The sequence below is a fragment of the Haemaphysalis longicornis genome, unplaced genomic scaffold, assembly GCF_048455015.1.
Source record: "Haemaphysalis longicornis isolate Haplotype H1 unplaced genomic scaffold, Haemaphysalis longicornis Haplotype H1 scaffold_14, whole genome shotgun sequence".
NCBI lineage: Eukaryota > Metazoa > Arthropoda > Arachnida > Ixodida > Ixodidae > Haemaphysalis > Haemaphysalis longicornis.
Window position 1 is genome coordinate 55597400 of NW_027526245.1, and position 12883 is coordinate 55610282.

The 12883-nt window shown below is 46.1% G+C and overlaps 1 protein-coding gene and 1 long non-coding RNA gene across 3 annotated transcripts in view; one reads left to right on the forward strand and one right to left on the reverse strand.

Annotated features, from left to right (window-relative positions):
* Positions 1–544: 544 nt before the first annotated feature.
* Positions 545–8642, forward strand: LOC144165114 (uncharacterized). 2 transcript variants are annotated; one of them, XR_013321369.1, is made up of 4 exons: positions 545–689; positions 2339–2461; positions 4169–4298; positions 8476–8642. It is a non-coding gene; the product is annotated as an uncharacterized LOC144165114 (long non-coding RNA). The 2 variants fall into 2 exon arrangements; XR_013321370.1 differs by having other exon boundaries at positions 4172–4298.
* A 2406-nt stretch (positions 8643–11048) lies between these two features.
* The window catches only part of LOC144164916 (uncharacterized), a 28711-nt gene continuing 26876 nt past the window's right edge, over positions 11049–12883 (reverse strand). Inside the window, exon 15 of the mRNA XM_077695145.1 lies at positions 11049–11074. Coding sequence (XP_077551271.1) covers positions 11049–11074 — 26 coding nt within the window. The remainder of the gene's footprint in view (positions 11075–12883) is intronic.

Below are 12883 nucleotides of genomic sequence, written 5' to 3' on the forward strand. Positions count from 1 at the left end.
AATAGCGCCATGAGCGTTCGAAAAAAGCGGTATAGACATCGACAGCGCCCATGCAATTTGTTGTGAGCGGAGCATGTTTATATTCGCACGTAAAGTATTTGGAAGCTTAGCCAGTGATATACCTCCAGCCCTAGAAACGAAGCTTCACTTGACTAAGCCGACCTGCGTGCGCACAGGCGTGCATAACGCGAACTTATCTAATATATGAACTACAAGATGATATGCCGGGCTCTGCATGTATATGAAAAGATGCAACACTACGAAGCCAGCGAGAGAACCGCCACCGTCGTTCCTAGCCGTTGTCGCCTGCAGCCCCCTTCACGCCATGAAATACCTCATGGAACACGTACTGTTTGCTTACAGAACAGGCTCTCAACTCCTGCTGGATGTAAGTGGCACCTGACCTTACCGTTCACCGACAGCTTAGGCGTCCATGACAATGCTAGAGTTTTATTTATTTTTAACGCGTTTTGAACGGCGCGCGTCTCTCGACTCAGTTGGCCGCCGGCAGGGGGGCAGCGCGACACAAGACGACGGCGGCGACGTTTCGGCGGCTCGCTCGGCTCCCACCGTCATGGCTGCGTGCAATGGTTCTACGATTCGGTAAATGCTCAGCGGCGTGAAATTTCTGGTTACGTGATGACTATGGATTTATCTACCGGACGAACAAGTACGGCTGGTCAGTTAAGGTAAGTGAAACGTCGTTTACTAGTCCTGTGTATTTAACGGAGCACTGTTGTCGAGCCGGTGCCGGCCCTTAGGACTGACGTTCTGTGTGTGCAACGTATCGCTCGCGTTGGTGTGCGATATCTATCATATCGGCGTTACGCAGATTTGGCATTTGACAAGCGACCTTTTCCGTCTTGTCACGTATGTTAGCAGCACTTGCTCCAAAGTTTGCGCCTTGGGTTGTGCGAAGTAGAATCATGTGTCATTAGTCAAACTGACCGCACCGAAAACGCTACCGCCTTGTTCTTCGCTATGAGCCACCCAAAAAATACCACTCCCGTCCAGCCTCCAGGTTATAAAAATAATGCGTAGCTGTGTAATCGGCTGAGTACTCTCTTTAGGGGAATTTAACACTAACAAAAAAAAATAAAACGCGGGGCGTGCCTTGAATTCAGTCTAGAGGCCTCCTAGCGCGCTCCGCACTATGAATGTTTCAGTATTAATGTGTTCAATTATGAGCGTGAATAGCGTTGTGCATCCGTCAGCCCCCTCAGGAATATGCATTTATACGAATTTTTATGCGACCACGTTTAACCATTGCGCGTATCGTGCCTCGTCTAGACGTTGGCGTGCTACGGACGGATAAACAGCGTTGTTGTAACGAGGTGGCCGCTGCCTTGCACGTGCTGTAAAGGTCGAAACGTTTTGTAAGTGGCAATAAAATGTGCGTTTAGACTCTCCATGTCGAAAGGGGTTGGCCTTCTGGTTCTCCCATGCCCATCCAAAGTATCATATTCCCCGCGAGCCACTCCTTTCATTTCATCTATAATTGTGAAAAGTTACCTTGCAGAAGCGCAAGTGCTTCAAAAGAGCATGCCTGTTTTATGTGCGCTGGCTTTTTCGGTAGTGATCCGCGGCCATTGCAGTTCTTGCCTGTTTTATGTGCGCTGGCTTTTTCGGTAGTGATCCGCGGCCATTGCAGTTCTTCTGATAGATACAAAAAAGAAAAACAGTAGTGTTGATATTTCCGTGAATTTTACGAAACCAGGGTGGTTTAAATTGGGAGGATCCCTCAAATTCGCGCATCCCGTAGTCTAGGTGCAGAATCAGTGCGTGGAACCCCCAAACTAAAAAAGGGGTTCTCAGTTCTTTTTCATGGAAATGAATGAGCAGCTGCTAAATGTCTTGTGCATTCCATCTGGGAACGTTTTACCTTCAGACAAACTTCGCTGATATGTAAAGCCCAAGTTTTGCACCCCTGTTTACAACACTTGTGTGAACAGACCACATTCCCGCATGCCTCTACACATCTTTCGAGTGGCGTAGCTTCTGAATGCGCAGAGCGTGTATATTTCAAAATAAATGTTTGCCTTATCATTTTATTTTTTGTGCTATCATTGCGGTAAATGTTACTGTTCTTACCAATAATTCTCGGAGAAAAATTAGGCTAATTTGAAACATTGATTGCTGATATTCATGCCCCGTGGTTTTTGTCAGTTACAGCATGTTTACGCTGAGCCTAATGTTGTATAGGAGTGATTTTTATAATCTACCCTACAGTGGGCAAGGCAGCCTGGTGATCTCTGCGATTCTGCATTTTGGGTTCACCAGGTTCGAGGAAAAATGACTGCGTCTGGCATGTTGGTTGATAATAATCTGCATTTTGCAGGCCATTGGCCGCTTGCAGGCAGAGAAGTTGCTCTGAAGATAAAGAACGGGCACGACGTACTCCCAGTCAATGGACGAGACTTCTCGTGGGACGTCGAGTGTGTTCGGGCCTAGTAAAAAAATGGTGACCACATTGCTTTTCTGCAGTTCTGAATTGTCTTGCATTATGTGCCTTCTTCAATTTCAGTAAGCTGAATTAGCCTATTTGAGTTTAAGAATTGTTTTAACAAGCATTTGAGCCTTAGCAGTGTTACTACTTTGATTATAATGTTTTGACACAGATAAGGTTGACCGATCAGATGGCTAGGTAACATAACGAAGTCTAATTTCCAAACTTGCACCATCTTTGCACGCATCTAGATAAGTTATCACTGCTTTCATCATATTGCTGCCTAGAACTGTTTCAGTTTGTAATTAAACGTAACGAGGCTTGGTGTCGGCTTTTGGCTAGCGTGATGGTGTCTGCTTATTTACTTCGGTGTTTGTTCTTATGTTTTGGCACATCTTACAGCTTTTTAAGCCTGCAACACTGGTTGAGCAAAATAGTGAGCTTGATGTGCTCAATTTATTGTTAGTTTTCTTACCCTGTGAACAGTTTTGTTGCACCATGAACATGCACATAATTTAACCGCATTTTGAAGCAGAAATATAAGATGTTACAAGTGTCAAGTAAAAAAAGATGGAGGTAGTCTTGTAATAGTTGGCTTTGTCCAAAAAAACGAGGAGGAGAGCCGTCACGATACCACAGCCCGAATTGGGAGGCTAAGAGGTGTTGACGTACCTAACTAGCTTGTAATTAATATGGAGCTATAACTGCAAATTAGTTTTATGCATGACTAGGATGGCATGCACTTAATGATGGCAAAACAAAGTTATCGTTAATCTTCATGTGAGTGATCGCAAGCCTTTGAACTATAGAGAACAAAGTTGCCAGTGGGTTATTCTGGATTAAGTGTTGCAGGTTTCAGGTTTCACATTTTAGCTGATGGGAACTGAGGGGCTCTTGGCCATGGCACGTTTTCTTATTTTTTCAAAGCAAGGCTTCTTTGGGCTTCATAATCACCCATGGCAACTTAAATTACTAATGTGGATGTGTGCCCCCTCTCATTGAATGGTTAGTCTAGCAGCAGACATCACATCTGGAAGTGCGGTGAAGCATGGTGATGGTGATGAACAGTAAAAAAAGAAAAAAAAACATCAGATGGCCCACCATATTTTCTTTTTTCTACCGGGCCTCTCTTCATTAATGATCTCCACGTGTGCTCTGCTGGTTCGTTATGTCAGGGTGACGTGGGCATCTAAACAAACATGCTTATTCTCATCTCAGTGCTTAGAAAGCTTTTGCTGCTTTCCAGCTCTGCACTTTTTCCTCCCCACTTGTTTGGCAGTTCCAGTTAATTAGTACACGTGGACATAAAAAAAAGCTTGGGAAGAATCGGACAAACATATTTGATGCTGACCACGCTGCAAGCAAATGGTTACCAATGAGGGAGTAGAGGAAAATAACCTTTGCCGGCTGCAGGCTAGTCTCGAGAATGTGCACCTGCTTCCAGGGCTTTCTCGTAAAACAAATTGGTGGCAGATGTGCGGTGACAATAGAATATGCTACTAATATCCACTGCACTTCTGTCCTGATAATTAGTGCCTTCTGGTGCACAATGCAACAATTATTGCCCATAATAGCATTGCTTGGAGCAGCCAGCTAACCACACGGCTAACCATTTTTCTTAGGAACATACGGGGACTTTCAATGCATTGCATTGGGCCTTTATGTTTGCATTTGAACTGTTTCAGTATATTGAGTCTGATCCTCATTTGTATCTGCTTTTAGCAGTTGCAGTGCCGGTGCGACCACCACCAGGTTCGCTTGCTGGAGGAAAGGTGTTGCTGAAGCTGTGGTGTCCCCTCTTCCCTCCCTCCTTGAGCCAGTTTTGAGAATGTTTGCAGCTGTAGATGGACAGGTAAGCAGAATTTTTTCCCTTGTCGTTGCTGTACACTAATGAATCATAAGGAGCCAAAAAAACACAATTTAGCCTGCAATTTAAATCTCGGCAGCACTTTTCTTTTAACTTACAACTTCAGCTGGATGCATGCACAGCACTCAAGAGCAAAGTTTTATGAACAGTTATTTCTTTAAAAATATTGGTTCTTAAAGTACAACTGCACTTGAATTTTTGGCCATGCAAGAATGCTGTCTAATAGTCGACATGAAAAGAGCGGTAGCGTCAGCAACTGGTTTAAAACCTGATTGCACACAGCACAGACGGTCCAATAAATTGGGGTTTTGGTAACCGATACTGAGAACGGCAGCCGCTCCCGACAGCCTGCAGATACGTGCCGGAAGTGGCTTGTTTTACACTTTTCTTTCTATGGAAGAACAATACTTTGTCGTGGCTAATTATGTCCAGTGAAAAAGCAGTGAAAAACGTGTACAGTAAGAAGTGTAACGTCTCAGTGGCTAAGGCGTTGCGCTGCTGAGCACAAGGTCGCGGGTTCGATTCCCGGCCGCGGCGGCCGCTTTTCTGATGGAGGCGAAAAGCAAAAACGCCCGTGTGTACGAGATTTCGGCGCACGTTAAAGATCCCCAGGTGGTCAAAATTAATCCGGAGCCCTCCACTACGGTGCGCCTCATCGCCTGCGTTGCGTCGGCGCGTTAAACCCTACAATCAATCAAGAAGTGTAACGTGTTCCTAACACACAAGTCGCAGTAGACAATGTGGCCTGTGTACTAGCCTTGGCGCTTCGAGTTTACGAATAGTGGCCTGATTGCAGCAGCTATTTGTAAGAGATGAATGACCTGGTTTCAATCGTGTACGCATAAATATAACCCGCAAGAAGCAGTGATACAGCACTTCAGAGTTTTACCGTCGCACATTTCAATAGCTGTCCTGCAATAAGCTACTCTATTAATACCGTTTTCTCAGTTGCATGTGCTCGGTTATGGCTTACTTCAAAAGCATTAAACAAAAATTTTGGGTAGATTAGAATTTATTTTAAGAAGCAGATTTCGTTGTTGCGGATGCTGCTTGCTACATTATTGTGTACGCGTAGGCCCGGCCAGAACTGGGAGCGCTGAAGACCAGCCGCCCAGGTGGGCAGTCGTGTTTGATCAGCCATTTCATACTCGTGGTGATGATGGCACTCATGATGATGGTGGTGCTGGTACAAGACTTCCCCCCTGGTGTGCAGTGTGATAAATAGAAATTAAAGCACGTTATGTTCAATCTACCAGTAGATACTCATAGACACTGGAATGCTGGACTACGGACTGGCTTTCATGCAGCATTTTTTCCCCTTGCGTGCTGTTTGAACAGTGCAACTGTTGTAGCTGGCTGTATTCTGTGGCGCTAATGCGTTTAAAATACCCAAAAAATGCCGAGTGCTCGTGAGCGTGTGCCTCGAGCAACCGCCAACTGACCCCTGCATGCAGAGTGCCTTTAGCAAAAAAAAAGAAGCAAAATGTTGGAGGAGTGCCTCGGGTTGCCTAGCGACCAGCAACGCCATAGTTGCTAAACACCTGCTCCATGAAACCTCGACGCAAATCGAGGAAAGCAGCGCATGCGTCGTGCATGTAAGCGCACCACTGCGCCCCAGCTGTTGTCAAGTGGCGCATGCAGTGCTCGTAAAAAGGACCACGACGATATTTTTGCATATGATGACTACTACTACCACAGTGCAAACCATCGACGGAACATGTAAACAGATAATTTCAAACTTGTACAAACGTGTGCTGCTGGGTTCTGCAGCGTTCGCGTAGAAAGAAATCCTGCAGCTTCACTATGGTTCAATCCTGGCATGACTTAGTGCAGTGAAAGAAGCCAAATGTCGGTGAAACATTAACATTAATCAACTTAATTAGCATCCCAGACACCAGACCACACAGCCAAATGGTTGAGAGCAAAGGAGTTCAAAAAGTTCTTTAGCAAGCGATTGTCCCTCTGTGCTCTCCATTACCCTTCGAGCTGCATTAATTGATTGTATGGTGTATTCGCCGACGCTACAAAGGCGATGAGGCACACTGTAGTGGAGGGCTCGAGATTAATTTTGACCACCTGGGGATCTTTAATGTGTGCCAAAATCTTGGAACATGCACGCACTTTTGCTTTCCACCTCCAATTAAAAAAGTGGCCACCGCATAACATTGGGCTTCATTGCAAAGTTGGTTGGCACGCATACGTTGTACATTCTTTCATCACTGAGTGGTCATTCCTCTTTTGGGGTCTAACGACGACACCGAGCAAAAAAAAATTGCTTCCAATCCACGCTTTAAAGGTGGTTGGAAAGCAAAGCTGTAAACGACACCCCCAACAATTGCCCATGCCGTCACTTGAATTCACAAACGTGGCAGTGCAAAGAGTGAAACCACGTATTCTGCCAGCCGTGATCTGGAATTCACGGGGGCGGCGTCCCGATTGCAGCAGTGTTGGCCACGGCCGGGCTAGAGCGCCGGACGCCGCCGCTGTATCCCGGCCGTGCGTCAGCAAAAAGAAAACGGTGACGAGCGTCTTTCTAAGGGTGAGGCAGCGGAATCTCGTCATTCTGATGAGCTAGCTAGGGGCTACACCACGGCACGACACAAGCGCAGACACCGAAGCAATTCGGCATGTGAGCTTAGTGATTCCCATTTATACCGATAACTAGTTAGCTTAGTAAGGTTGAGAATTGCGAGAAAGCTGAGGGAACTTTTATAATCGCTATTTATCAGATCCTGTTGATTCTTTTGCCTTCTGTAATGCCTGTTAAAACATAACCAAATTTGTATTCAGTAATTTAGAAAACAGAGTCCCATTTGTGGCAAGCACTGCGCAAAAGGTAGCGTTTCTCTAGTGACCAGATGTCTGTAAAGGGGTCTGTACATTTTGTTTTCCTGCCCTCCAAACCAATCCTAAACGTATCTTTGGTGTATGGCCACTTAATTCTGTCGGATCTGGGTTACCCAGGAGGTGCTGTAGAGCAAGTTAGAAAAGTTGTGTGAAGGAAGCGTGCAATGTACGCGAAGCTGCACAAGAACAGGCCCAAACAACCGTCGCTAAAGCAGATGACAAAGCCAACGGAATGGTTTAGCCAACGTGCCCGCCGGGGTGCACAGCTCCGAAAGCAACTCCGGCGTTCGGGGAACGCTGGGTAATAGCGCCCTTCGCCGCTCCATCTACACAGTGCTCCATGAGTTAAAAGGGCCCTCCTCCTCCTCCACAGCCACGTTGGGAGTTTCTTGTTGCGCAATCCACGAAGAAACCGTTGGCTGGTAGAGGCAGAAAGCTTTCTTTAAAACTTGTCCGCATTTCAAAACAACTAGACATAATACTTGGCCGAGTTTCCAAGCATAACCAGGCATAATCTTAGTTGAACCAAAAATAAGCTAGGTGGGGCGGCCGGCTTTGCTCTTTGCCCATCTACGCGCCACTAGGGTAAAATTGGCCGGGAATCCAACCCATGCCCTTGTGCTCGGCAGCGCAACGCCTTAGCCACTGAGCCACTCGGCGGGTGTGTGTTATGTTTTGGCCTACCAAAACTTCAATAGTATAGCAGCGCAGTGGTTCGCAGCCATGACTGCCCCAGTGACCCCTTCTTGGCTTGCGAAACAGTGGGGACCCCACGATTGAGCATATGTTGATCGGTGTCATTATGTCAAACAATTTGTACTTGTATGTACAAGTCTTTGAACAGTTATATGCTGCCTTAGGTAGGCCTTTTTATCTCTTGTCATGGCTGGCATGTTGTGCGGAAAGAAGGTGTTAAAATATGCACTATGCAGAGAAACTAAACATACATGTAATGCAGCAAGGCCACCTTTTTGCATATCAAGAAAGTTCTGGCAAAATCGAGAAAACAGTGGCAGGGGAAAAGTTTTGAAAGAGGCTTCACGGACCCCTGAAGTGCTCTCGCGGACCCCCTTGGGGTCTGCGGACCCCCATTTGAGAACCAGTCGTGTAGCATGTTGCAGAGCATGACAACATTTATATGATCAAATCTTTGGATTTATGTGACCAGTAAAGTTTGGTTACATTATTTAGCTTTCTAATAAAGTAAGGTACAACCTCAACACAGGATATAGTACTTTATACCGGATTCAAAGAGCGCAAGTTGATCAGTTGGGATTTTAAAATTAATTGCTTTGTTTTCTTATTGCAAGTGCAGATTGGTCCAAATGTGGATGTGCCTGACGAAAAATGGACGTGGCTGATGCGGAACACATCCTATGGAGACTTCTGCCTCGATCTGGCAACCCTACAGAAGCGGCGGTACAGGATGGACGGGGCAGACCTTCTACAGCATGGCATGGGCGATAGAGAAGACCTTTCATCAATGTGGAACTTGAAAAAGTATGTGAACATCTATATTATCGTGCGCTTTTTAAAAAAATAGGTCAAGATTATATTGTCAATTCATGTAATATTTAGAGCATATAAGATGTTTCCAACTGGTTGACACGCCGGTTTTGAGTTGGTATTTTTACTGGGGAATAGGTATTAATTACAGAAAAAAACCTGTTCCCAGCTCTTCAACTTGAGTTCAGGCTGAGGGGTAGTTTCTAGTTTAAAAATGGGAGGGGACTTCAGACATTTATGATTGTGGGAAACAACACGCTGGAAAAGAACAGGACAACAAAAAGGGGAAGAACACTAGTCCTGACTCGAACTAGTGTTTATTAGGCAACAGAAAGAATGCGCATATACATGCAACTACGCACCTGCACAGAGGGAGAAGAAAAGACGGATGCAGCTTTGCATAGAATAATGCGCTAAAAAGACAAGAAGTTGGAAGAAAAGGGGTGTGGAGAGGGGCTGACAAGTCACGTGAGCATATGGCCAACTAGCTTGGCTTTTTTTTTTGTGGGACGTAATCGAGGTCTGGCTTACGCAGTCACCTTTATAGACCATAATTGCCTGGCTCTCCCTGGGCGCAGCATTTTTCCGTGATCAGTGTGCTGCCATGCAAGCACTTTGTGGGGGAATGTGGGCACGCCAGCTGCCGCCCCCACAGCGTGGCATCGCTCGCATCGTGGACTGCTATATCGTGCGTCTCGTGTCGCTTGAAAATTGGTAAGCGCCTTCCCATTTGATGTATCATGCCACAGTTAGCTTGTTCACCAGAGAGCACATTCAAGGAAAACGAGAACTAATTCTTATGTGAGGCTTGACCATGCTGCACAGACTGTGAATGCAGTGTGTGGCATGTTGTTTTCGACAAAATCATGACTTGTGTGGCTCTACTTTGTAGTGCCAGACTTCTTGATGCCCACTGTTGTACCCGGGGTATTACAGCCGCTTGCTTTCTTTTTAAATCCCACCTCCAAGTCACCATGCCCTGCGTGAAATACACTATGTATGGAAGCTACCCGTTCAAGCATGACTGCGCTGCTGTTGACTGCACTAACAACCAACACAACTGCAAAGTCTTCATGCAAGAACTAACCCACAGAAATAGGCGTATAGATATCGTACGATGGTGCAAACACACAGAAGCATAAGGAAGAAAAGACACAGAGCTTGCATGTTTTTCCTTCCTTCTGTCTGTGTGTTTGCACTGTTGTACGAAATGAACTTAAGCCAACTCCCCCAATTTAATACTTTACTCAAGCGTATACATGTGCGAAGTCTATAAATTTTCTGGAGGCTTGCAGCGCTGCGTAAATGGGTCTTCATGTTGAACCGAAAGTACTTCCTATCCAGCAGCTTGGCACGAGCAGCAAAAAAAAAAAGGTGTGGCACGCCAGTTTAGAAAGCCCGTTTATTGACCTAAATGCAGTTGCAGTCAGAAACTCAGTTTTTCTAGAAGTTAGCTGTGTTTATTTTACGAGGCCAAGGTCTGCGAAAATCAACCCTTTGCTTGCGTTGCAGCACGGGTATGTGAGAAGGGCGAGTGTGCAGCTAATCCCTCGAGTATGGCCAAGTCACCTACAGCAATTGACCACAAAAGGGTAGTGCAGCAAAATAGATCCTCACAGGCCACAATTTGAGTGAGAATGATTGACAGCACGCTTGTAAATACCTAAAGTCGGCAATGGACGTCAAGGGGGTCAGTAACAGGTTTCTAGAAGAAACATGCAGCCACACTTTTTTGCTCTTTGTGCCAAACTGCTTGATTCAGTGTTTTCAGTTCAGCGTGATGACCCGTTTGCACAGCACCGTGAGCCCCAGGAAAATTTATACGGTGATTAGACTTCATGTAGGAGTAAAGCAGTGAATGACACACTTGAAGTGAAGTAAGGAAAAATACGAAAGCGATGTGTGTCTTTCTATTATGCTTCTGTGGGTTTGTCTCATTGTATATCTATACGCTTATTTCGTCAGGATATTTTTGCACTAATATTTTGTGCTTGCATTGCTTGTTAGTGCAGTCAACAGCGGCGCTGTCACACTTGAACGGATGGCCTCTGTGCATGTGAATTTCTGTCTGAGCGCGGGACTTGAACGTGGGAATTAAAAAGACGGCAAGTAGCTGTAAAAACACCTGGGTATAACAATGCACATTAGAAAGACTGGCACTACAAATTGTGGGCTAACGTACGGGATAGCAGAGGACCCCGGCTAGCTTCGCTAGAGAAAGTGCTACGAGCTGTACACTAGCCCTGAAAAATCCGAAGACTCGCGCACGGGTTCGAGTTCTCAGAGGCTTTATTGCCTGGCAGTTACAGGGCATATACCAGACAACATGACTGTCGCTTGTGGGGAGACAGTGGCTCCGTTTGCTCGCTCAAGCTGCGGGACTCAGACCTCGATAACGGTCATCATGGCTGCGGGAGCAGGGGAGGCATACCGTGCAACCGATCAGGGCAGAATCTCAGCAGAGTCCGTGGAACAAGCTAGGTTCCCGTCATCGGGGCATAGCCAACCGATTCCGACCAAATCGCCCAGTCCTTCCCCCGCGCCCTCGCGCACAGATTCACAGCGAGCCGGTTCGGCGCATCGCATGGGGTCACGAAGAGGTCATGGCTCACGCGATGCGCCGCCCGCCCAAAATGGCGGCTCCTGGTTCGCAAAAGCATGTGCAGGCGAGGCGTAGGGAAACACGGGTCCTCACAAAATCGAATTGCACAGTTCGTGATTTTGACGAGAACGTGCAACACCCTTCATTCACGACATGCGACACGCTGTGACACACTGCATCTGTGTGCAGCGTGGTCAAGCCTGGCATAAGAATTAGTTCTCGTTTTCCTTGAATGTGCTTTTAGGCAGTATGCTGTGGCAGGATGACACATCAAATGAAAAGGCATTTACACATTTTCACGCCATATGAGACGCACAAAATGCATTCCAACGTGAGCGGTGGCATTCGGCTAGGGCAGCGGCTGGTCTACCCGCAGTACCCACAGGAAGCAGCCGGACGGTGCAGCCCAAGGAGTGCCGGAATATTTTGATTTATAAAAGTTAATGTTTAAGGCTTCTACTATATTCCTAAGCATCCGATTTCTATGCTCGAAGAGCCCCTCATTATCACCGAATCGAGGTTTGCATGCACACTTTTCTTCACTGTGCGGGTAAATTTGCATACGAGTGATGTTTTATCGTCTGTGGGTGCTCTTTTCAGCATCTCCCATATGCCCCACATACACTGTTATGCAAGAGAGCAGTATCTGGTAAACAACATGCATTTTACAAGGCACGAAAGCACGCCTGTGCTTGACTTTGGAAGTTGTAAAACTGGCGTTATGTGGACGCTTTTTGTTCACCAACGAACAAAGCCTGCCTATTTGGTTCTTAGCTGAGAAAAGGATTTGCACGCCATATCGAGACCCCACATTTTTCAGCCCATGTGCCATCTTGTGCATGTAGGGCATGACCGCACGTTTCACGAGTTCCTTTGCTGAGTTGTCTTGCCGTACATGCACAAAACGGCACGCAGGCAAAAAATGTGGGGTCCCTATATAGTATGCAACCCTTTTACTCAGCTAAGAACAAAATAGGCCGGCTTTATTTTTTTCATTGGTGAACAACAAAAAAACGTTCACATGGTGTAAACATACGTGTGCTTGTTGCCTTGTAAAATGTGTGCCGTTTACCCAATACCGCTGTCTTGTGAAGGAGAGTACATGGGGCAGGTGGAGCCCTTCTTAAATGTAAGACTAGAAGCGCACTTGGGGACGATAAAAGATCGCACGTACGCAATTTCACCTGCAACTTGCAATAAGTGCGGGTGCAAACCCTGTTTCGATGATAGCAAGGGGCACTTCGAGCTTAGAAATGGAATGGTTAGGGAGATACTAGAAGCCGTTTACGTGAACATTCAAAAAGCTGACTGCGTAAGCCACACCTTGATTACGCTCCACAAAAAAGAAGCCAAGATTGTCGGCCATATGCTCAAGTGATTTCTCAACCCCCTCTACACACGCTTTATCCTGTGTTTTCTTGTTTTTCAGTGCAATATTGTTTGCAAAGGTGCATCAATATTTTCTTCTCCCTCTGCACATGCGCGCACCTGCATGTGTTTTTCCATTTTGCTAATACAGGTTGAGGGTCAACGCTTGTGTTAGGCCTCTTACTGTTATACTATTCCTTTCCACGCCCTGTGGTTTCAGTATGTTAATGAAAGGCAGAAAATATTT